Here is a 27,037-nt window from a genome sequence, read left to right on the forward strand (position 1 = left end):
AAATAGCAGAGCAGAAGAGACGATAAGTGGAGGCAGCTGATGACAGCTAACTCCAAGGAGCAGCCATACCACTTGAAACCACAAGAGGAAGCCCAAGAGCAGAACTCACAAAAGTGCCACTTACAACCACCGGAGGGAGCCCAAGAGCGGAATTCACAACAGTACCCCCCCCTTGAGGAGGGGTCACCGAACCCTCACCAGAGCCCCCAGGCCGATCAGGACGAGCCAAATGAAAAGCACGAACCAAATCGGTGGCATGGACATTGGAGGCAACAACCCAAGAATTATCCTCCTGGCCATAACCCTTCCACTTGACAAGATACTGAAGCCTCCGCCTCGAAAAACGAGAATCCAAAATCTTCTCAACCTCATATTCCAACTCTCCCTCAACCAACACCGGGGCAGGAGGGTCAACAGAGGGAACAACGGGCACCACATATCTCCGCAACAAAGATCTATGGAAAACATTATAAATGGCAAAAGAGGCTGGAAGAGCCAAACGAAAAGACACCGGATTAATAATTTCAGAAATTTTATAAGGGCCAATAAACCGAGGTTTAAACTTAGGGGAAGAAACCCTCATAGGAACATGACGAGAAGACAACAAAACCAAATCCCCCACACGAAGCTGGGGACCAACACACCGACGGCGGTTAGCAAAACGTTGAGCCCTTTCCTGAGACAACGTCAAATTGTCCACCACATGAGTCCAAATCTGCTGCAGCCTGTCCACCATAGAATAAACACCAGAACAATCAGAAGGCTCAACCTGCCCAGAAGAAAAACGAGGATGAAAACCAAAATTACAAAAGAAAGGTGAAACCAAAGTAGCCGAACTAGCCTGATTATTAAGGGCAAACTCGGCCAATGGCAAAAAAGACACCCAATCATCCTGATCAGCAGACACAAAGCATCTCAAATAGGTCTCCAAGGTCTGATTAGTTCGCTCAGTTTGGCCATTGGTCTGAGGATGAAACGCCGAAGAAAAAGACAAATCAATGCCCATCCTAGCACAAAAGGCCCGCCAAAATCTAGAGACAAACTGAGAACCTCTGTCAGACACAATATTTTCCGGAATGCCATGCAAACGAACCACATGCTGAAAAAATAATGGAACCAGATCTGAGGAGGAAGGCAACTTAGGCAAAGGCACCAGATGGACCATTTTAGAGAAACGGTCACAAACAACCCAGATAACAGACATCTTCTGGGAAACAGGAAGATCCGAAATAAAATCCATGGAAATATGCGTCCAGGGCCTTTCAGGGACCAGCAAAGGCAAAAGCAACCCACTAGCGCGAGAACAGCAAGGCTTGGCCCGGGCGCAAGTCCCACAGGACTGCACAAAAGCACGCACATCGCGCGACAAGGAAGGCCACCAAAAGGACCTAGCAACCAAATCTCTGGTACCAAAAATCCCAGGATGACCAGCCAACACTGAACAATGAACCTCAGAAATTACCTTACTTGTCCATCTATCAGGAACAAACAGCTTCCCCACAGGACGGCGGTCAGGCCTATCAGCCTGAAATTCCTGAAGTACCCGCCGCAAATCAGGGGAGATAGCAGAAAGAATCACCCCCTCCTTAAGAATGCCAACCGGCTCAAGGACTCCAGGAGAATCAGGCGAAAAACTCCTAGAGAGGGCATCAGCCTTAACATTCTTAGATCCCGGAAGATACGAGACCACAAAATCAAAACGGGAGAAAAACAGGGACCATCGAGCCTGTCTAGGATTCAGCCGCTTGGCCGACTCAAGGTAAATCAGATTCTTATGATGGGTCAGGACCACAACGCAGTGTTTAGCTCCCTCAAGCCAATGTCGCCACTCCTCAAACGCCCACATCATAGCCAACAACTCCCGATTGCCGACACCATAATTGCGTTCCGCAGGCGAAAACTTTCTGGAAAAAAAAGCACACGATTTCATCAAAGAACCATCAGACTCCCTCTGAGACAAAATGGCCCCTGCCCCAATCTCAGACGCGTCAACCTCAACCTGAAATGGAAAAGAAACATCCGGCTGACGCAACACAGGGGCAGAAGTAAATCGGCGTTTAAGCTCCCGAAAGGCCTCAACAGCCTCAGAGGACCAATTCGTCACATCAGCGCCTTTCTTCGTCAAATCAGTAAGGGGCTTAACCACACTGGAAAAGTTGGCAATGAAACGGCAATAGAAATTAGCCAAGCCCAAAAATTTTTGAAGGCCTTTCACAGATGTGGGTTGGATCCAGTCATGAATAGCTTGGACCTTAACAGGATCCATTTCTATAGACGAGGGAGAAAAAATAAAACCCAAAAAAGAGACCTTCTGAACTCCGAATAGGCACTCAGACCCCTTCACAAACAAAGCATTATCAAAAAGGATCTGGAACACCATCCTGACCTGCTTCACATGAGACTCCCAATCATCGGAAAAAATCAAAATATCATCCAAATATACGACCATGAATTTATCAAGATAATTGCGGAAAATATCATGCATGAAAGACTGGAACACAGATGGAGCATTAGAGAGCCCAAATGGTATCACAAGGTATTCAAAATGGCCTTCGGGCGTATTAAATGCAGTTTTCCATTCGTCACCCTGTTTAATACGAACAAGATTATATGCCCCTCGGAGGTCAATCTTAGTAAACCAACTAGCCCCCTTAATCTGAGCAAACAAATCAGTAAGCAAAGGCAAGGGGTATTGGAATTTGACCGTGATCTTATTAAGAAGACGATAATCAATACAGGGTCTCAAGGAGCCATCCTTCTTAGCAACAAAAAAGAAGCCCGCTCCCAATGGTGACGAAGAGGGCCGAATATGCCCCTTCTCCAAAGACTCCTTAACATAACTCCGCATGGCGGCATGCTCTGGCAGAGACAGATTGAAAAGTTGGCCCTTAGGGAACTTGCAACCAGGAATCAAGTTAATAGCACAATCACAGTCCCTGTGCGGAGGAAGGGAACTGGACTTGGGCTCATCAAATACATCCTGGAAATCCGACAAAAACTCAGGGACCTCAGAAGAGGGGGAAGAGGAAATTGACATCAAAGAAACGTCACTATGTACCCCTTGACAACCCCAACTAGTCACCGACATAGTTTTCCAATCCAGCACCGGATTATGATCCTGTAACCATGGAAAACCCAGTACAACAACATCATGCAGGTTATGCAACACTAGAAAACGGCAATCCTCCTGATGTGCAGGAGCCATGTACATAGTCATCTGTGTCCAGTACTGAGGTTTATCCTTGGCCAAGGGTGTAGCATCAATACCCCTCAAAGGAATAGGGCTTTGCAAAGGCTGCAAGGAAAAACCACAGCGCCTGGCGAATTCTAAGTCCATTAAGTTCAGGGCAGCGCCTGAATCCACAAATGCCATAACAGAATAGGACGACAATGAGCAAATCAGGGTCACAGATAAGAGAAATTTAGGCTGTATAGTACTAGTGGTAACAGACCTAGCGACTATCTTAGTACGCTTAGGGCAATCAGAGATAACATGAGCCGAATCACCACAGTAAAAACACAGCCTATTCTGACGTCTGAATTCCTGCCGTTCTGTTCTAGTCAAAATCCTATCACATTGCATAGGTTCATGACTCTGTTCAGAGGATACTGCCATATGGTGCACAGCTTTGCGCTCGCGCAGTTGTCGAGCAATCTGAATGGCTAGCGACATAGATTCGCTCAAACCGGCAGGCGTAGGAAAGCCCACCATAACATATTTAAGGGCTTCAGAAAGAACTTTTCTGAAAACAGCAGCCAGAGCCTCTTCATTCCATTTAGTGAGCACAGACCATTTTCTAAATTTCTGGCAGTATAACTCTGCCGCTTCCTGACCTTGACACAAGGCCAACAGGGTTTCTTCTGCATGATCCACAGAATTAGGTTCGTCATACAATAATCCGAGCGCTTGAAAAAATGCATCAACATTCAATAATGCCGGATCCCCTGTTTCAAGAGAAAAAGCCCAGTCTTGAGGGTCACCACGCAGCAAGAACGGGGTTTCAAAGCAAAAAACAATTTGAAGTTATTTTTAAAATTCAGAAACTTGGATCTGTCCCCAAAAAACAAATCAGGGGTAGGAATTCTAGGCTCTAAAGCCGGAGTCTGGACAACATAGTCCTGGATACTCTGTACTCTTGCAGCAAGTTGATCCACACGAGAAAACAAACCCTGAACATTCATGCCAAAGCATATATCCTGAACCACCCAGATATCAAGAGGAAAAAAAAGACAAACCAGAGCACAGAAAAAAAAATGGTTCAGAACTTTCTTTTCCTTCTTTTGAGATGCATTTAATTCATTTTTGGCCACTTGTACTGTTATGATCTGGTGGTTTAGGAGCAACATGGAACGAGCTCTGAAGGACGTGGTAACTGTACTGACCGCAGTCCCTAAGCTCAACACAACACTAGAAGTAGCCGTGGAATGCTCCTAACTCTCCCTAGGCATCTCGTCACAGCCTAAGAGCTAACAACCCCTAAAGATAGAAGCAGGAAAGCTATCTTGCCTCAGAGAAAATCCCCAAAGGATAGATTAGCCCCCCCACAAATAATGACTGTGAGTGGAGAGGGAAAAGACATACACAGAATGAAATCAGGATGAGCACAGGAGGCCAGTCTAGCTAAATAGATAGGACAGGATGGAATACTGTGCGGTCAGTATAAAACACTACAAAAAATCCACGCAGAGTTTACAAAAATCTCCACACCTGACTATCTGCTTCCCAGAGCTTCCAGCAAGACAGAATTAATTCATACTGATAAGCTGGACAAACAAAGAAAGCACAGAACGGATAAGTCCACAATCTATGGACAGAAAAGAGCAAGCAAAAACTTAGCTTTGCTGAACTGGTCAGGATAACAGGGAAATCCAAAGAGATGTGAATCCAACCAGGAATCATTTACAAGTGGCACTGGCTGAAGGAAAGAGCCAGGCCTAAATAGCAGAGCAGAAGAGACGATAAGTGGAGGCAGCTGATGACAGCTAACTCCAAGGAGCAGCCATACCACTTGAAACCACAAAAGGGAGCCCAAGAGCAGAACTCACAAAAGTTCCACTTACAACCACCGGAGGGAGCCCAAGAGCGGAATTCACAACAGTTGGGTTACAGTAAATGGGGGTGGGTCAATGTAGCTCTCTCATTCTGCACATGGGCATTATACAGAGGCAAGTTCTTAGTTCAAGAAATGCAAGCCATTGGACTACTACTGGAGCAATCCTTACTTGGAATTGAGGGAAACAAAGTCCCAACATCTACATCACTTACAAAATGCTGACAAAGAGGAACCGTGCACTCAGAGAGAGTGAATAGCAAATTATTGAGTATGAGTACTAGGTAAGTGCATGGAAAATATTGCTATGTGCACCTAAAACAGTTATAATATTTTTTGTGGGATGAGGTCAGCACAACCATGCTTTTCTACAGATTGTCAGATAGAACAGGTTAGGTTTAAATCAGAAATGTATATACAGTTACTGTCTGACATGTCATGGACACGCGATCAGAAAATGAATAGGCTACAATGAGACCGGTGACAATGGTGGTCCAAGTCCAGAATCCTCAACCATGTCATTTCCTGAAGCATCAGACGAAAAGCTGACGATTGCAGGAATTATTGCATGAAGAACTTGAAAGTTTCCAACTCAGATTGTGCCATTTCCCAACAGAGAGAATGAGATTTATCGCTTTCATCTTTTTTTTTAACACAACTTGCAATTTTGTAAGGAGCAAAGTACGATCATATTTTAAGAAGTACTTTAAAGTTTCCTGCTACATTCCTAATAATAATGTAAAGTATGCTCACTTTAATCAGTTGTGACGGGTATGCATAGAAAGTGATTGTCTGAACTGTGTTCTCGCAGTGGGTCTTTAATCCATTGATATTTCAGGCCTACATTATCCCCAGCATGTCGTTAATACAGTGATTTATGCAACAGAAACCACACATCTCACACAAGGTGACTACGTATTCCACTGTGAACGGCAAAGAGTGGCTGATTCTGGGCATCATATGGATAATACAATTTGTTAATTCTGCTGCTCTTAAGCTTTTCTTTGTTCAGTCATGCTGTTTTCTACATTTTTGTAATTCATAGAAGCAGAAACATATTACTATCAACCACTGGTGCTCATTAAACGTATAAGGAGCCCTGCCCAGGTTGCCGGGGATGCTACTGCCAGACTGATAAATATGTGCCTGCTAGATGCTGGTAAGGTAATGTGCTGCAATAATAAGCAATACTAATAACTTAGGAGAAAATACTTGTAGAATATCAAGAAGTCCAAACGTTATAAAATAAAGGCCATGTTAGAAAGAGAACAAATAATAATCAGTACGGCGCTAAATGACCCTAGAGCTATTCCCATCTTGACAAGTTATGATGTACACACTGGAAAGGTGGTCAATTTCTGAATGCTGGAAGTCCCACTGATCCCAAGAAATTGCCCCACATTACTGCTCTCCATTCATTCTCTGTAGGACAGCTGGAAATAGCTGAGTGATGTGCTTGGCTATCCTGATCAGTCTGACGGACAGTGAAAGGGAGATCACTGATTCATTCCAACAGTGGCATTTCTGAACACCGTTCTCAGGATCAGGTAGTGACCCAGTGTTGGAACCTCTAGTGATCAGCAAGACGACACCTTCAGTACTGACCAAAAGTTTGGACACACCCTCTCATTTAAAGATCAAGAGAATGCAAAGAGTGTGCAAAGCAGTCATCAAAGCAAAAGGTGGCTACTTGAAGAACCTAGAATATAAGACATAATTTCAGTTGTTTCACACTTTTTTGTTAAGTATATAATTCCACATGTGTTAATTCATAGTTTTGATGCCTTCAGTGTGAATGTACAATTTTTATAGTCATGAAAATACAGAAAAATCTTTAAATCAGAAGGTGTGTCCAAACTTTTGGTCTGTACTGTATCTTGTGGATAAGTAACTTTTTTTCCCACAGTTATAAAACCCTATGAGGATAAATATTCTGGATATTAGTGGCCTAGTTTTCTATAATACAACAATAACATGATGTATGTTTTTAGTGTACAGATTATAAAAAGGTAGCATTTCTAATAAACTGGTACTTGTCGTGTAGTGCAGGATAGCATCCTACGAAATGAGCACTTAAAGAGGTTGTCCATTACTTTTACATTGATAACCCATTCTTAGGATAGGTCATCCATGTCTGATCAGCCGGGGTCTGACACCAGGCATCAACGCCCATCAGCTGCTATCAGCGTTGGCATTTACCGGCCGGAAGTGCTCACTTACCATGTTGCTCCGTCTAGTCGCAGTGGCCAGGGCTTGGTACTGCACATCCACGTCCTATTCAAATCAACAAAAGGCAAATGTCTAGTACCCTACGGTAGCCACTACAAGTAGACAGAGCAGCTTTGTAAGTGAGTACTTCTGGCTGGCGGCTGCCAACACTGATAACAGCTAATCGGCAGTGGTGTTGGGAGTTTAGCACTGAATTTGCTCTGTAGTGGAGGACTGCATTATGGTAATAGATATTGGCCTCGTAATGTAGACCACATTATACCCAATGGATACTTGATCTGTACTGCAGATTACATTGTCCAACAGGTACTCAATTTTTAGCATAAACATGCATCATAAACCATGGGTCCTTGACTCATCATATCTGTGTTGCAACACTGCATAACACTCAATGGCCATTTAAAATTCAATATATATATATGGACTTTTTGCAGATAACAAAAATTACAGTTGGAAATATTAATCCTTCTGGATATATTAAAGGGAAGGTGCCATCAAAAAAAATTTTTTTTCAGAAATTGTAAAAATGTAAAGAATTAATGATTACATTTTCTTAAAAAATATTATCATTTGTTTATAATTTAGTAAAATATGAAAAATAATTTGAAAAGTTTTGGAATTTCCACTTTTCAACACTAGGGGGAGCAGCTGCTGAAATTTCAGAAAAACCTAGTGTACAAATAGCTCACATTACTGCACTGCAGTAATTATGGGCGGAGTCTGCTGACCTGTGTGATGTCTCCTCTCCTCTCCTTCTGGGTGTTTGCTAAGGGATTAGAGAGGATGATATTCAGGAACCCAGTGAGCAGCCATTTTGTTGGTGACTGCAGAGTATGGCTGCCGTCACACTAGCAGTATTTGGTCAGTATTTTACATCAGTATTTGTAAGCCAAAACCAGGAGTGGAACAAATAGAGGAAAAGTATAATAGAAACATATGCACCACTTCTGCATTTATCACCCACTCCTGGTTTTGGCTACAAATACTGAGGTAAAATACTGACCAAATAATGATAGTGTGAAGGCAGCCTTATACTGACAAGTAGACAGTCACCAAGGATGGCAGGCAGCAAAAGGATTCTGGGAGATGTGGTGGAGGGAGCAGGGTGACAGCAGCACAGAGTATTTCAGGAGAGCAGTGTGCTGGTCTATAGGGGCCCCCTGTTTGGTGCGCGGAGCAGCCAGGGATTGTACATAGAGCGCTGTCTTTTATACACATGGATGGACCGTCTGCTCCACAGAAATCCAGGAAACATTTCTGCGGATTGATGGCCTGGTCTGATCCAGACTTTGCATGCAGACCCCATTCCCCTCCTCAGATCCTGTCTTCTCCATCCTGTCCTGGCGATGTGTGAAAGCGAGGCGACAGGAGCAGTCCGGGGTGACGCTGGGAAGGAAATGTAGCCATATAGTAACGATAAAAATGAGACCCCTCTCTTCAGCTGCCTCACCAGCCTTCCCCTGACTACACCTAACTAGAGGTCATGCTTTACCCTCTATTACCCCAGACCCGCGTGCAGGTGCTCAGCCAGAACAACCATAGAATGGGTCCGCTTTCTGAAGATAATACTGCCATAGTGTTCTCGCATAATACCGCCATATAGATCACACACAATACTATCAAATAGATCACACAATACTGTCATACAGTTCTCACATAATACCACCATATAGATCACACATAATACCGCCAGTGTTCTCACATACCGCCATATAGATCACACATAATACCGCCAGTGTTCTCACATACCACCATATAGATCACACATAATACCGCCAGTGTTCTCACATACCACCATATAGATCACACATAATACCGCCAGTGTTCTCACATACCACCATATGCTTCTCACATAATACCGCCATATAGATCACCCATAATGCCGCCACATAGATCTCACATGTCTTGTAAATACTCGGCCAGAATAAAGTCCTTTATTAATCTTTTTTATACCATACCGAACGCATAATCCTCGACTCCCTCATCTCCCACAACAAAAATAATAAACCACAATGGGGAAAGACACGCAGGGGGGAGAGGAGTGCATAGGAAAGGATTAGATACTGACTGCTGAGCCGTGTATCTAATCCTGTCCTGTGTGATACTGTGCTGCGCCGTGTATCTAATCCTATCTTGTGTGATACTGTACACAGGACAGGATTAGCTACACAGGACTAGATTAGCTACACAGGACAGAGGTAGCAGTGGTAGATGGTATATAGAGGCAGGCAGCAGTGGTAGGTGGTATATAGAGGCAGGCAGCAGTCGTAGATGGTATATAGAGGCAGGCAGCAGTGGTAGATGGTATATAGAGGCAGGCAGCAGTAGTAGGTGGTATATAGAGGCAGGCAGCAGTCGTAGATGGTATATAGAGGCAGGCAGCAGTCGTAGATGGTATATAGAGGCAGGCAGCAGTGGTAGATGGTATATAGAGACAGGCAGCAGTGGTAGATGGTATATAGAGGCAGGCAGCAGTGGTAGGTGGTATACAGAGGCAGGTAGCAGTGGTATATAGGGGCAGGTAGCAGTGGTATATAGGGGCAGGTAGCAGTGGTATATAGGGGCTAGTAGCAGTGGTATATAGGGGCTAGTAGCAGTGGTATATAGGGGCTAGTAGCAGTGGTATATAGGGGCTAGTAGCAGTGGTATATAGTGGCTGGTAGCAGTGGTATATAGGGGCTAGTAGCAGTGGTATATAGGGGCAGGTAGCAGTGGTATATAGGAGCAGGTAGCAGTGGTATATAGGGGCTAGAAGCAGTGGTATATAGGGGCTAGTAGCAGTGGTATATAGGAGCTGGTAGCAGTGGTATATAGGGGCTAGTAGCAGTGGTATATAGGGGCTAGTAGCAGTGGTATATAGGGGCTAGTAGCAGTGGTATATAGTGGCTGGTAGCAGTGGTATATAGTGGCTGGTAGCAGTGGTATATAGGGGCTAGTAGCAGTGGTATATAGGGGCTGGTAGCAGTGGTATATAGGGGCTGGTAGCAGTGGTATATAGTGGCTGGTAGCAGTGGTATATAGGGGCTAGTAGCAGTGGTATATAGTAACATAGTAACATAGTAACATAGTCAGTAAGGCCGAAAAAAGACATTTGTCCATCCAGTTCAGCCTATATTCCATCATAATAAATCCCCAGATCTACGTCCTTCTACAGAACCTAATAATTGTATGATACAATATTGTTCTGCTCCAGGAAGACATCCAGGCCTCTCTTGAACCCCTCGACTGAGTTCGCCATCACCACCTCCTCAGGCAAGCAATTCCAGATTCTCACTGCCCTAACAGTAAAGAATCCTCTTCTATGTTGGTGGAAAAACCTTCTCTCCTCCAGACGCAAAGAATGCCCCCTTGTGCCCGTCACCTTCCTTGGTATAAACAGATCCTCAGCGAGATATTTGTATTGTCCCCTTATATACTTATACATGGTTATTAGATCGCCCCTCAGTCGTCTTTTTTCTAGACTAAATAATCCTAATTTCGCTAATATATCTGGGTATTGTAGTTCTCCCATCCCCTTTATTAATTTTGCTGCCCTCCTTTGTACTCTCTCTAGTTCCATTATATCCTTCCTGAGCACCAGGGCCCAAAACTGGACACAGTACTCCATGTGCGGTCTAACTAGGGATTTGTACAGAGGCAGTATAATGCTCTCATCATGTGTATCCAGACCTCTTTTAATGCACCCCATGATCCTGTTTGCCTTGGCAGCTGCTGCCTGGCACTGGCTGCTCCAGGTAAGTTTATCATTAACTAGGATCCCCAAGTCCTTCTCCCTGTCAGATTTACCCAGTGGTTTCCCGTTCAGTGTGTAATGGTGATATTGATTCCCTCTTCCCATGTGTATAACCTTACATTTATCATTGTTATAGGGGCTAGTAGCAGTGGTATATAGGGGCAGGTAGCAGTGGTATATAGGAGCAGGTAGCAGTGGTATATAGGGGCTAGTAGCAGTGGTATATAGGGGCTAGTAGCAGTGGTATATAGGGGCTAGTAGCAGTGGTATATAGGGGCTGGTAGCAGTGGTATATAGTGGCTGGTAGCAGTGGTATATAGTGGCTGGTAGCAGTGGTATATAGGGGCTAGTAGCAGTGGTATATAGGGGCTAGTAGCAGTGGTATATAGGGGCAGGTAGCAGTGGTATATAGGAGCAGGTAGCAGTGGTATATAGGGGCTAGTAGCAGTGGTATATAGGGGCTAGTAGCAGTGGTATATAGGGGCAGGTAGCAGTGGTAGATGCATAAGAAAATAAAAACTCTGTACTTACCTTCCGTCCTCTTCCAGGAAGTGCTGAGTCATGTTCAGGGCAGAGCAGTGTGACGATCTCCCTGCTCTGCTCTGAACAGGGTGGCTGGGACCAGTGATTGCAGCCTGTGCTGTAATACTAAGTACAGGCTGCAATCACAGCTCCTGGCTGCAGATACTCACCCCAAACCTCGCTCCCAGCAGCAGCTTCTCCCTGGCAGCTCCTGCTATGATCGCACACACTGAGCTGTGTGTGCGATGACAGAGGAAAATAAAAAACAAAATGGCCGCGATCTCCTCTCACAGCTGTGACGTAGCAGCCCAGGGGGCGTGCCCAAGTCACAGCTGAGAGGCAGGAGGAGGGGTCGGAGCCCGACTGTTGGCTCCTATGCCCATGGCTGCCGTAAGTGAGGTGTGCAAGTGTCGTGCCCAGACACTTACACCCACACTAATGAAAATGGCGGCCTCCAGTGGCAAAAGTAAAAATGAATAAATAAAAAAGTATTAAAGTACTACATTTACTTTTGTATTAAAAATAATTGATTATATAATCAATAATTATTAATACAAAAACTAAAATCACGGCACCCTCCCTTTAAGGATATAGTCCATCACAAGCATTCAGCTATAGATCTAGATGTGTGGCTTCCACAGGTGTACTTGTGTAGGCACTATAGGTACAAAAATGAGATGGGTTAATTTGAAGTCACCCTATGCAAATACAAACCACAATCAAATTAATTGACTAAAGGTACCGTCACACTAGACGATATCGCTAGCGATCCGTGACGTTGCAGTGTCCTCGCTAGCGATATCGTCCAGTGTGACAGGCAGCAGCGATCAGGCCCCTGCTGTGCTGTCGCTGGTCGGGGAAGAAAGTCCAGAACTTTATTTCGTCTCTGGACTCCCCGCAGACATCGCTGAATCGGTGTGTGTGACACCGATTCAGCGATGTCTTCGCTGGTAACCAGGGTAAACATCGGGTAACTAAGCGCAGGGCCGCGCTTAGTAACCCGATGTTTACCCTGGTTACCATCGTTAAAGTAATAAAAACAACGGCTACATACTTACCTACCGCTGTCTGTCCCCGGCGCTCTGCTTCTCTGGTGTGGCTGTGAGCACAGCGGCCGGAAAGCAGAGCGGTGACGTCACCGCTCTGCTTTCCGGCTGCCCGGCGCTCACAGCCAGACCAGAGAAGCAGAGCGCCGAGGACAGACAGCGGTAGGTAAGTATGTAGTGGTTGTTTTTTTTACTTTAACGATGGTAACCAGGGTAAACATCTGGTAACTAAGCGCGGCCCTGCGCTTAGTTACCCGATGTTTACCCTGGTTACCGGGGACCTCGGGATCGTTGGTCGCTGGAGAGCTGTCTGTGTGACAGCTCTCCAACGACCAAACAGCAACGCTGCAGCGATCCGGATCGTTGTCGGTATCGCTGCAGCGTCGCTTAGTGTGACGGTACCTTAATTCTACAATTTCTTTTATTCTACCATCCAGTTGTTGAAAATCATTCTGTACCGACAGAAGAAATGCCTAAAGTCAGTTGTAATCTAACAGAATCTCCATATGTTCCTGAATTTCCTGGCTACAGCATAGACATAAGAAAACTTGATCTCATTTGTTAGATAATGTGCTAAGTAGGCAAATGTAATCTGTCTGTAGCAGCTGAGAGAAAGAGAAAGATTGTGGGTCACAAGTCGGGGTTTGTCTTTGCTTTGTCTCTTCAGTTCAGTGCAGGCAAGTCATCTGACAATGTTAGGAACAATGAATGGCATGATGGAAAATGACGGAAAGGAAGTTTTAGCAGCTATAGTGCTGGAAAATACTAATTTAGGGGAACTGTCCACTCAAAAATAGTGGATGGCATCTGGCAGAGCATGAGAATCATTCCAGTTCCTAGTAATAGTAGTACCTTGTTATGGGGAATGATGGCAGCAAGGCCATTCTTTTCTATGATTCTTGTCAGGTCAGAATTGTAAGGTTAGGATTAGAAGGATGGGGAGAGCTATTAAAATTTCATTAATTACGGTACTATTTGTTGCATGACATAACACAGACAAATAAGGTAGATTTTTCTCCACAGTAATATTTTACACATCCAAACTGTAATATAAAAGAAAACCGCAAAATCTAATCTAATCCCGCACACTGGGTGTCCTCCGTGTCTCACACTATGGTTAGGATACACTGCCCAGTGTTTTAAACAAAGGTTTATAAAATATATGTGTTTTGCTTCTATTTTACCACGGCTCCTGCTGTGAACCATTGCACAGGGCAGGAATTGAAGAGAGGATTATGTAAGAAGTGCTATGCTCACTACAGCTGCCACCTCTTTGGCTTTCCTGACTATCAGCAGGGAGTACCTTTCCTAGAGAAACATCTGCTTAGCTTTTATAGAATTAAAAGCAACTCTAACTTTAGTTGCTTTTTTTAATTTCAGTTTCCATCATGTCTAAGTTTTAAAAGCTTCATCATAACTAAAGTAAATACAGTTTCAGAGAGAGAAGGACACTGACTGTGGAAGGCTCTTGTACAAGACTTGTGTCTGCCATTCTACCCAACATCAGTCAGGCCCTACACATGGAAAAACCTGCACATTTACAATGGCATGCAAAGGTTTGGCCATCCCTGGTCAAAATGACTGTTATTGTGAGCAGCTAAACAAGTTGAAAACTAAATGATCTCTAAAAGGCCTAAAGTTAAAGATGACACATTCCCTTTGTATTTTAGGCAAAAAGGTCAGTTTTTATATTTAAAAAAATACAAATAGGAAAATGGGCCGATGCAAATATTTGGACACCCTGCATGGTTATAGCACCCCCTTTTGCAAGCATCACAGCTTGTAAACTCTTTTTGCAGCCAGACAAGAGTCTTTCAATTGTTGTTTGAGGGATTTTCATCCATTCTTCTTTGAAAAATTCTTCCATTTCTGGGATATTCCTGGGTCATCTTGCATGCACTGATATTTTGAGGTCTAGTCACAGATTTTCAATAATGTTCAGATTAGGGGACTGTGAGGGCCATTGTAAAACATTCAGCTTGCACCTTTTTTCAAGTGTGTTTAGGATCATTATCCATTTGTAGAAGCCATCCTATTTTCAACGACAGCTTTTTTTTACAGATGGTGTTATGTTTGCATCAAGAATTTGTGGAAATTTCATTGTATCCATTCTTCACTCTACCTATAAAATGCTACCTGTGCCATTGGCTGCAACACAACCCCAAGCATGATTGATCCATCCCCATCCTTAATGGCTGGCAAGATGTTTTCCTGAAATTCTGTGCCCTTTTTTCTCCACATATACCTTTGATCATTGTGGTCAAAGAGTTCTAGTTTAACCTCATCAGACAACAGGACTTGTTTCCAAAACGCATCAGCCTTGTTTAGATATTTTGCATATTTCTAATGCTGAATTTTATTGTGAGGACTCAGGAGAGGTTTTCTTCTGATGATGCTTCCATGAAGGACATGATTTTGCAGGTGTCTCTGAACAGTAGAACAATGTTTCATAACTCCAGAGTCTGCTAAATCTTTCTGAAGGACTTTGCAGTCAAGTGGGGCATCTGATTTGCCTCTCTAGCAATCCTACGAGCAACACTCATTGCATTTTGCTTGGTTTTCCAGACCTTATCTTGACCTAGATTGTTCCAGTTAACTGCCCTTTATTAATTACATTTCAATCTGAGGAAAGGGCAACTTGAAAATGGCTGAAGTTTGCCAAAGACCATAAGGATTGGACCATAGAGGACTGGAGTAAGGTAATCTTCTCTGATGAGTCTAATTTTCAGCTTTGCCCAACACCTGGTCGTCTAGATGTTAGATGGAGACCTAGAGAGGCGTACAAACCACAGTGTCTTGCACCCACTGTGAAATTTGGTGGAAGATCGGTGATGATCTGGGGATGCTTCAGCAAGGCTGGAAATGGGCAGATCAATCTTTGCGAAGGACGTATGAATCAAGCCGCATACAAGGTTAACCTGGAAAAACAGTTGATTCCTTCTGCACAGGCAATGTTCCCCAACTCTGAGTACTGGTTTTAACAGCAGGAAAATGCACCATGCCACACAGCTAGGTCAATCAAGGTGTGGATGAAGGACCACCATATCAATTCCCTGTCATCGCCAGCCCAATCTCCAGACCTGAACCCCATTGAAAACCTCTGAAATGTAATCAAGAGGAAGATGGATAGTCACAAGCCATCAAACAAAGAAGAACTGATTACATTTTTGTACCAGAAGTGGCATAAGGTCACCCAAAAGCTGTGTGAAAGACTGGTGGAAAGCATGCCAAGACGCATTAAAGCTTTGATTAAAAATCATGGTTATTCCACAACATATTGATTTCTGAACTCTTCCTGAGCTAAAACATTAGTATTGTTGTTTCAAAATGATTATGAACTTGCTTTTTTTTGTTTTGCATTATTTGAGGTCTGCAAGCAATGCATTTTTTTTGTTATTTTGACCATTTCTCATTTTCAGAAAATAAATAAAAAATGTATTGCTTGGAACTTTGGAGAGATGTTGTCAGTAGTTTATAGTACAAAAGAACAATTTACATTTTACTAAAAATATATCTATAAAGAGAAAAAGCAGACAAACTGTACATTTTGTAGTGGTCTCTTCATTTTTGCCAGAGCTGTATTTTTTGCACCAGTATATGTTTATTAAGTGTGCATAATAAAATTGATTTATATTTTAAATGTGTGAGTGGCTTTGTGATTATCTCTGGTATTCATATATAGGCACATCATAGGTGTTATCCACTCCACTGATTAATTTCAGTGATTGATGGAGGTACCTATACTATTATGTCTCTAACCAGAGTTAATACCAATATATGTTTTTCGAATACATGTTTTATTATCCAGTGCAAACACACAGGGCTATGGTGAAATTAAGCTGTGAGAAGGAGAAGTTCTACCCTTTTGCCAGTGACTACAGAAACGAACTGTGGCACTGAGTTATATGAGGTCGGAGTAGTTAAAGACCTTGTGCACACAGTTACAATAGGGTTTGAATTTAGCTTATTCTGGGACTTACGGAGAAAGACAAGGGTACCAAGTTACTCAGACAAGAGCTGCTTCGACCATGAAGAGTCCGCATTGCAATCAGGGGCAGATGAGTTTCTCCTGTTTGTTCTTGCTGGCGACGAGTATTATACGGAGACCCATGAGGTCGACATTCCTGAGTTGGGTGTTTCTGGGGGAAGTTTTGGGACTGTTCAAATGAAAGATCTTACGATAAAAAGGGGCATTTGACAATGTTACTATGATAAATGGGGTTGATATATTGGGTTACTAAACTGAGGGGAGAAGTAACAGAGCAATTGTTTTTACCAGGGCCCTATAGGCTTACGGTGTTAGATCTGGCCCATTCCTATGTCTTTGGTGAGCATTTGGGCTTAAAACAAAAACAAGAGCGGATCCTTCAGAGGTTCTACTGGTCTACATGTCAGCGAGAGATTGTTAACTATTGCCAATCCTGTCCCAGCTGCCAGCTCACTGCTCCAGTCTCTCACTTTGGTAGTCCCCTAGTGCCATTACCCATAATAGAGGTTCCATTTGACGGAGTTGCTATGGATCTTGTTGGACCTCTGGTGAAGTCCGCCAGAGGACATCAATATATCCTCGTGATAATGGACTACACAACACAGTACCCAGAAACAGTACCATGGTATTTTTTTCATTTGGATTATTTAAACTTAAATGGAAAGCATTCCTGTGACTACCTCTGCGAGCAGCTGAGTGAGCTGATCTACCACAGTACTTTTTAAGTTTTAGAACAGATTGTAATGCGCAAGACAAACTTGTACAGCAGTATTTGCTATAAGTTCCATACAATTAGCCAGACATGCACAAAGATAGGCAAAGGAACCTGTGCAATGGCATAAGACACCCCTGAATGTCTCTAATAATCTAACAGCAGTCATAAAATAAAATGATTAGCTCAGCCCCTTATATAGACCAGCACAGATGCATACTATGTCTGCCCCTGATATAAGCCATTAAGAAATTGCTGTGCCACTTTCCCACTTCCTAACATCTCCACTTGGCTTTCTCTAGATGTTGTATGATTATAGCAATAAATGATCCTGCTGCTAGAAAAAGTTTTATTTACTTCAACAATTACCTCATTTTAGCAATGGGAATGGGACATCAGTTGGGTCCTAAATGATCACACATTGATAACATGTCTTAGCTCAATGTCTTATCTCAATGGTTTTTATTGTAATAAATGAAATACACAGTCTCTTAGTGTCTAAAAAGCTGGAAACTAGTGTTTATCATCTGTAATAGGTGATTAAAAGTTGTGAAAGCCAAGTTTAAATCAACATTTTCTATGACAATTAGTTACTACAGAAAGCATGTTATTGCTCATAATTCATAGTTGGTCCCTAAATCTGATGGACTGTCACCTCTTACCTACTCATTTTGAGCTCTAACAGGATTGAACAGTCCAAAATGTGGCTGCTATCTTGACAGTACTCACAAAACTGCTGCTGTCAGGATTTTAACAAGAAAAGCTTCTTTTCGCAGAATCGTCTGGTGTTAGTTAGTGGACTAGACTGCAGCCTGTCAACATGTTCACTTTGAGGAGCTTGTAATTAAATTCCAGGCTAACAGCATGAAACCGGCAGATGCTCCTCAAATGCTGTTTAATTATGTGAACTTGTCTACATTGTTAACATGAAAGTTATAAACAGAGTTAGTGTCAAAGTCAGAGAAGGGTTCACTACACTAGAAGCATCTAAAAAACATCTAAACAAAACAAGCATAGTTCAACATATGAGCCTCGGAATAAAAGCAAATTAACCTGCAAACGGGAACATTTCATTAGTGGTTGATTATAGAGTTCCATATCCTGCCATTAATAACGAGATTCAAATGTCTCATACCATCTGTAAAACATGGTGGTGGTAGTATTATAGTGTGTGCCTGTTTTACAGCATCTGTGTCAGGACTGCTTGAGATCATTGATAGAACAATGAATTAGAAAAGTCATCAACACATTCTAAAATAAGGCCAAGATATCTGTCCATGAGCAGAATTTCAAGAGAATGTTTGTTATAGAGAAAGATAATGATACAACACACACAAGTAATTCTACAATAGCATTGTTAAAGAAGAATAAAGTCAAAGTTTTGGAATAACCAAGTCAAAGCTCTGACCCAGAAATGTTGAAGACCTGAAGTGATCAGTTCATGGGAGAAAACCCACCAAACATAACAGACTTGAAGATGTTTTATAGGGAGTAATGACCTAAAATTCCTCCAAGCTAATGTGTAGGACTAATCAACAATTACAGGAAAGGTTTAGATGCAGTTATTGTTGCACAAGAGTGTCACATCAGATACTGAAAGCAAAAGTCTCAGAAACTTTCCAGTCCCACTGTATAGGTTGGGTAAAAAAAAAAAGTGAATATATCCAATTTTGAAAGTATGGAAAATGTTAATAAATAATTAGTTTTTCTCAAGATACAACACCACTTTATCAAGGCTGAGAGTTGCGTGACCTCCTGCTTTTTTTCCAGTTTGTTCTGTAGTACAATAAAATAAGCAATTTTATTAATTACTAGATGGTGGCCCAATTCTAATGCATCGGGTATTCTAGAATATGCATGTCCACGTAGTATATTGCACAGCCCACGTATTATATTGCCCAGTCACGTAGTATATTGCCCAGCTATGTAGACGTAGTATATTGCCCAGCCACGTAGTATATTGCCCAGCCACGTAGTATATTGCCCAGTCACGTAGTATATTGCCCAGCCACGTAGTATATTGCCCAGTCACGTAGTATATTGCCCAGTAATGTAGTATATTGCCCAGCCACGTAGTATATTACCCAGCCACGTAGTATATTGCCCAGCCACGTAGTATATTGCCCAACCACGTAGTATATTGCCCAGTCACGTAGTATATTGCCCAGTCACATAGTATATTGCCCAGTCACATAGTATATTGCCCAGCCACGTAGTATTACGTGGCTCCTAGAACTTCCTTTTTTGCATTATTACCTCCTATTCAGGACTATGGTCCAATTTGCAATATGTGGGAACTGCCCTAAAAGTGACTTCTCCTCAAGGGACCAAGTGAGGGACCACACCGTGTGCATCCCTGCACACCGCCCTGTGAGCTTCCCGTGCAGACTACACGCGGTACCGCATGCGATTATACCTAGCCCCCCCCTCCTGCTCATCACTAACCACAGGCAGTCAGTGAGCATACAGAAGCCGTGGCGCAGCACTCACCCCCGGGGCCGGATAGTAGCCTCCTCCTGGAAATGCCATAGCTGCAGGCTGGAGAGAGAGATGAGGACTGGGTGCACTGCAGCTTCCGGTCCCAGGGTTGGTATGAGCGCAGGACCTGTGATGACGTCGCAGTCACATGACCGTGACGTCATGGCAGGTCCTTCTCGCATAACATCCTTAGCACCGGAACCTGCCGCTTGCACTGCCGAGGACAAGACGACAGGTCGGAGGGTGAGAATAACGTTTTTTTTTAATTATTATTATTTGTAACATTAGATCTTTTTACTATTGATGCTGCATAGGCATCATCAATAGTTAAGAGTTGGTCACACAGGGTTAATAGCTGCGTAACCGGAGTGTGTTACACCGCGCTCCGGTAACGCTGGCATTAACCCTGTGTGAGGGCGGACTGGATGACTGGAGGAGAGTATGGAGGGGGCACTGACTGCGGGGAGGAAAGAGCGGCCATATTGCCGCCGGACTGTGGCCGTCGCTGATTGGTCGTGGCAATGGTCGTGGGCGTTTTGCCACGACCAATCAGAGACTTGGATTCCATGACAGAGGCCGCGACCAATGAATATCCGTGACAGACAGACAGAAGGACAGACGGAAGTGACCCTTAGACAATTATATAGTAGATTGAGTTCCATAACTTCTTTGCACTTTGGACTTGAATTAACTGTTTTACTAAATTATAGGGCACCACCATTATACTTATTTGAATTTTAAAGGGAACCTGTCATCAGGTAAATGCAGTCCTTTCTTCAGCAAGATGTTATAGAACAGGGGGAGCCGAGTAGGTTGCTAGTTGTGTGAGAAAAGTTTCAGTATAATCTGTTTTAGTCATTTAAACTTCTGCTCTTTGGGGGATTTTTGGTCAAGTGGGAGGTCCTATCAATGATTGACAGCTTTTTTTGTATAGCAATGCATACAGGGATAGCTGTCAGCATATGGGTGACATATGGTATGCCACTGAAAGTCTTCAGAGACTTCAGATTGGTTTTTTATTAACCCAAAGACTGGCTCTCAGTACTACGCAATCAAAAATGGTCTACTTGAGCAAAATATCTGCACATTTAAAATCAAATGTCACATAAAAGCTTTACATGACTCTTTAAATAAGATCATTACTGACGATTTTATATCTACAGCATGCAAGTGATTCATCCATGTGTGCAGATTGGCATTGAATTGTGTTTAGTAGTACCAATTCCACTCAATTTTACCAAGCAAGGTCACATCTATAACGGTATTACGGTCTTCTGTACATGAAGTTTAATATCAGTTAAACTGTGATAAAGCATAGCTATTGTCCTGGGAATATTATATTACCCCAGTCTATGGGTCATACAGTCTTACCATAATCATATAGGGACCATTTGTCAGTTGCTTTCTTAGTAGTTATCAAGTTATCATCATAATCAATTGTAAAGAAGGTAATAAAGCATTAACTCACGTGTCATAGACATTAAGCAGCCAATTCAGACACATGTCAACGCAGAGAGGCACATTAACCAGATCCTTGTTTTTCTCTTCAAGCCCATCGTAGAGAGTTGTCAGGATGTTGATGATTTCGGGAACAGACAATAATTGTTGGTTTTGATTCAGTTCATGCTGTTTGAAAATGTTGTGAGTGGTGCCCAGATCCAAAAGATCCACTGGAGTAAAAGAAAAATGTAAAGATGAAAAATGTAAAACAGGAATTAGAGTTGTTTATTAGTGGTGAGCGAACGTGCTCGGATAAGATCCTATCCAAGCATGCTTGGGTGCTAACCGAGTGTCTTCGGCATGCTCAAATAATATGTTCGAGTCCCTGCGGCTGCTGTCTCGCGGCTATTTGACAGCTGCAACACATACACGGATTGTCTAACAGCCACAAGAAATGCAGCCTTGTGGACTCAAAAATATTTTTCGAGCAACCCGAAAACACTCGGTTAGCACTAGAGAATGCTTAGATAAGATCTTATTCGAGCACGTTCACTCATCGCTATTGTTTATCTTGGCTTTAAAATAATGAATAATTAAATTATACATAAAATACACACACGGGGACAGATGAAACATGGTATCTGGCAATATACATGAAGAGTTTTTGATACTGCATTTTTGAGGATGGGTGGAAAAATATGCAATGTCTCACAGTTCCAGCAAAGTGGATTGGATTTATAGAAATCTCATGCCCGCTGTTTTTTTTTTATTACTCAGCGTAAACTGACCTGCGGTGTGTGTTCCAAATCCAAAACAAATCAATTTCTCTATTGATTACACTGAATTTTACGTGCAAATTTTCCCTGTAGAATTGCACTACATTTGGAAAATCCCCGACTAAAAAACATATGTGCTTTTAGTGTGTTTCTGCTGTTGAAACCCAATAGAAAGGCATGTAATGACAGTATCAATAATGTTTCATCAAAGCCAAATACCAAGAAGCATCAGAAGTACAAGCAAGAATAAAAAAACAATGAAGCTTTAGTTAAAACATAATATAGCAAAAAGACAAAAATCGCAGTGTCAAAAACGTGATGAAAATACATGGAAAAACAGCACTGAAAAACACAATGAAAAAAAATTCAAAGTAACCTAATTTACGGTACCTAATAGATGCAGAAATGCTGCAGAAAATTGGCAACATTAAAAACTTGCAAAAACCTGGTGGCAAATTCCCTTTAAAAGGGCAATAGTGCACACCTTTCTTTCTATATGGCCGGGGTCATACTTACGTGTGCAATGCGAGAAATTTGCGCAAATCTCGAGCATCAATACACGGCACTGCCACCGGCACTCGGGACTGGAGTGTGTACCTGCATGTATTTCTATGCAGCCTCACGCTCCGATCCCAAGTGCTGGTGGCAGTGCAGGGTATTGATGCGCGAGTTTCTCGCATTACATTCGCAAAAGTGACACCGGCCTATGGCTAAGGCCGGAGTCACACTAGACCGTAGTACGGACGAGTGCTCTGCGATAAAAAATCGTATAACACTCGGACCAATTTTAATCTATGGGGCAGCTCTTATCATCCGTTGCTTTCTCGGTCGTATTATACGTGCGATATACATGCTGCGATTTGCACCGTATATTGGCCAAGAACTGCCAATGAAAGTCTACGGGTGTGAGAAAAACTCACACACCACACGGACCATCAGTGTGACTTGCGAGAAATACGCACAGGTGTCCTTTAGAAAAGCCGTCAATTCAGTGCGGTGTACAGTACAATCACACTGACAGGTTATAGTAGAATAGATAAAATAAATGTCTACACATAGTATAGGTATATATATATATATATACCTATGCCAAGAGAATGCCAAGAGTGTGCAAAGCAGTCATCAAAGCAAAAGGTGGCTGCTTTAAGGAAAACTAGAATATAAGACATAATTTCAGTTGTTTCACACTTTTTTATTACATAATTCCACATGTGTTAATTCATAGTATTGATGTCTTTAGTGTGAATGTACAATTTTCATAGTCATGAAAATACAGAAAAATCTTTAAATGAGGTGTGTCCAAACTTTTGGTATGTACTGTATATATATACATACATATGCAATGCTCAAAAAAATAAAGGGAACACTAAAATACCACATCCTAGATACCACTGAAGGAAATATGAAATATTCCAGTTGTTAATCTTTATTCATTACATAGTGGAATGTGTTGAGAACAATAAAACCTAAAAAATGATCAACATAAATCACAATTAATATCTCACGAAGGTCTGGAGTTGGAATGATGCTCAAAATCAAAGTGGAAAATTACGTTACAGGCTGATCCAACTTCAGTGGAAATGCCACACGAAAAGGAAATGATGCTCAGTAGTGTGTGGCCTCCATGTGCCTGTATGACCTCCCTACAATGCCTGGGCATGCTCCTGATGAGGCGGCAGGTGGACTCCTGAGGGATCTCCTCGCAGACCTACACTAAAGCATCCGCCAACTCCTGGACAGTCTGTGGTGCAACATGACGTTGGTGGATGGTGCGAGATATGATGTCCCAGATGTGTTCAATCGAAATCAGGTCTGGGGAACGGGCGGGCCAGTCCATAGCTTCCATGCCTTCATCTTGCAGGAACTGCTGACCCACTCCAGCTACATGAGGTCTGGCACTGTCCTGCATTAGGAGGAACCCAGGGACAACCGCCCCAGCATATGGTCTCACAAGGGGTCTGAGGATCTCAATTCGGTACCTAATGCTTGTCAGGCTACCTCTGGCGAGCACATAAAGGGATGTGTGGCCCTCCAAAGAAATGCCACCCCACACCATTACTGACCCACTGCCAAGCTGGTCATGCTTTAGGATGTTGCATGCAGCAGTTTGCTCTCCACGGTGTCTCCAGACTCTGTCATGTCTGTCACGTGCTCAGTGTGAACCTGCTTTCATCTGTGAAGAGCACAGGGCGCCAGTGGCGAATTTGCCAATCCTGGTGTTCTGTGGCAAATGCCAAGCATCCTGCACGGTGTTGGGCTGTGAGCACAACCCCCATCTGTGGACGTCGGGCACTCAGACCATCCTTATGGAGTCGGTTTCTAACCGTTTGTGCAGACACATGCACATTTGTGGCCTGCTGAAGGTCATTTTGCAGGGCTCTGGCAGTGCTACTCCTGTTCCTCCTTGCACAAAGGCAGAGGTAGCGGTCCTGCTGATGGGTTGTTGCCCTCCTACGGCCCCTCCACGTCTCCTGGTGTACTGGCCTGTCTCCTGGTAGCGCCTCCAGCCTCTGAACACTACGCTGACAGACACAGCAAACCTTCTTGCCAAAGCTCGCATTGACGTGCTATCCTGGAAGAGCTGCACTACCTGAGACACTTGTGTGGGTTGTAGAGCACGTCTCATGCTATCACGAGTGTGAAAGCACAACCAACATTCAAAAGTGACCAAGACATCAGCCAGAAAGCATTGGTACTGAGATATGGTATGTGATCTCCACCTTAAGAACCACTCCTTTATTGAGTGTGTCTTGATAATTGCCAAAATTTTTCATCTGTTGTCTATTCCATTTGCACAATAGCATGTGAAATTGATTGTCATTGTTGCTTCCTAAGTAGACAGATTGATTTCACAGAAGTTTGATTTACTTGGAGTTATATTCTGTTGTTTAAGTGTTCAGTTCATTTTTTTTGAGCAGTGTATGTCAGAGAGATTTAGATAGCAGAATAGCCGATAAATTAATTGTCGGGTTCTGTAAAATCATTGCAGAACCCGACAGGATGTGAGACATGGTTTACATACAGTAAACCATTGCAGAACAGTTAGGTTTTTATATGTCCCTTACTAATAATGTTAGTAGTGTGTGCGTGTGTGTGTAAAATTTGGGAGCTTTGTTAAATTAAAGGATTAATTCACAGAAAAAACTGGCGTGGGCTCCAGCACAATTTTCTCCGCCAGAGAGGGAAAGCCAGTGACTGAGGGCAGATATTAATAGCCTAGAGAGGGACCATGGTTATTGCCCCCCCCCCCCCCAGACTTAAAACTTCTGCCCCCAGCCACCCCAGAAAAAGCGCCTATTCTAGCACTTAGACTCTCTCTCCCACTGCCCTGTAGCACTGGCATATGGGGTAATAAGGGGTTAATATCACCTTGCTATTGTAAGGTGACATTAAGCCTGGTTAATAATGGAGAGGTGTCAATAAGACACCTATTCATTATTAATCCAATAGTATGAAAGGGTTAAAATACACACACATATTAATAAGAAAGTCTTTTAATGAAATAATGAAGCACACAGGTTTAACATCTTTATTGTACTCTCAATCCAAGGGAAGCCCTCATTCTCCTGTAAAAAATTAAAAAGCAATAATATCCCATACCTGTCCGCCATACAGTCAAGTCCCATGCAGTAATCCATATCTGGGGGCATTTACATTTTACCACTGGGAGCACTGCTAATACGGCCGCTCCCGACTGTAAATGACTGGGGAATGAATGAAATGCATGGAGCGTAGCTTCGGTGACTAGCGGTGCCATCACCGAAGCTGCGCCTTCTGGCACCAAAAACTGAAATAAACTCTTCAGCGTGGGAAAATCAGCTGGCAAAGAAAAAAAACACCATGTGAATTAGATTTTAGAAATCACTGTAAAATGCATTGTTTATTTCCAAACAAAAAATATGTGGGGAAAAATACATAAATACGCTAAGTGTGAACAAGCCACAGTGTTTGTTTTTAAATAACTTGGCAGCAATACCTATCAGGGTTAATAATTGGTCATGATCAAAAGTTTCTCAAGCCCAAAACACACCAACCACCTTGAATGTATCCACAATTTCCTGCTTATAGAACCTTTTCACTAATCAAACCAATCTGGCAACTTCAAACCTGTTAGAAATATAATTTAATTGCTGTCCCTGAGCATCCAACAAAAGAATTGTGCCAATGAAATTGACCTGCCCTAGTGTCTGCTTAGCAAATAAGGATTGTATATGGATTTTTCTAGCTATTATATTGATCTTCGTTAATTAACATGCAGAAAAGTCAATAACAATTAACTGGAGACGGAAAAATCATTTATGTGATATGTTGACGACCGTATTCTGTACTATAGATAGTAACCATAAATCTACCATAGGTGTAATCTTCTATAGTGTTGACCAGAAAGAAGAAAACAGGCATTACTTATCACATGTACATAGCTGTGTAATTAAATCCTATTCACAATGTTGAGTTTTTCTAAAACAATTCTGATCACCAATGGAAAAAAGACGTGCTGTTTGGCATACAGTCTCAGCAGCAATGTGTATGTGTCTAGAACTTCAACTAGGAGGTATGACTTGGCTTAGCGTCAACACTAAATTAAAATTACAAATGTCACTGTATTATGGTAATCGAATTTGACAGGTCTATGAAACACCATAAATCAAAGCATTCCAATGAAAAGCAAGCGTCTGAGGAGGGCAAGAGCCTAGAGAAAGGTTTTGGCTGGGCTTCATAGAGGGTCATTTGTAAGCGGTGAACATAGAAAACCACTTAATAGTTCAGCTGGTGACTAAAGCAAAATTCCTTGCCAAAAAATTGTCGTTGAAGGCACAAATGCCGAATTTGTGATTATAGGTTTTTAAACAGCTGACATAACAAACATTCTTGCACATAAAATCATACATTCCCAAATTGTAAATACCACCTAAAACGTGCTAATTCACAAGTTAATTCAAAGGGTGAATTCCGTATTCATGAATTGATCAGAACCAGATTCACACTACTGAAGTCCATAAACTCAAAATATCTCCATAACCTGTGTATCATTTTCTAGCTTTTCTAGTTGTTTTAGTGAGGT

At 42.6% G+C, this 27,037-nt stretch overlaps 1 protein-coding gene across 2 annotated transcripts in view; it reads right to left on the minus strand.

Moving 5' to 3' along the window:
* The window catches only part of UTRN (utrophin), a 930,516-nt gene that overhangs the window by 130,207 nt on the left and 773,272 nt on the right, over nt 1-27,037 (minus strand). For both annotated transcript variants that reach the window (XM_069769124.1, XM_069769123.1), the window contains exon 63: nt 21,228-21,429. In XM_069769124.1, the coding sequence (XP_069625225.1) occupies nt 21,228-21,429 (202 nt within the window). The remainder of the gene's footprint in view (nt 1-21,227; nt 21,430-27,037) is intronic.

This window comes from Ranitomeya imitator, chromosome 5, assembly GCF_032444005.1.
Source record: "Ranitomeya imitator isolate aRanImi1 chromosome 5, aRanImi1.pri, whole genome shotgun sequence".
NCBI lineage: Eukaryota > Metazoa > Chordata > Amphibia > Anura > Dendrobatidae > Ranitomeya > Ranitomeya imitator.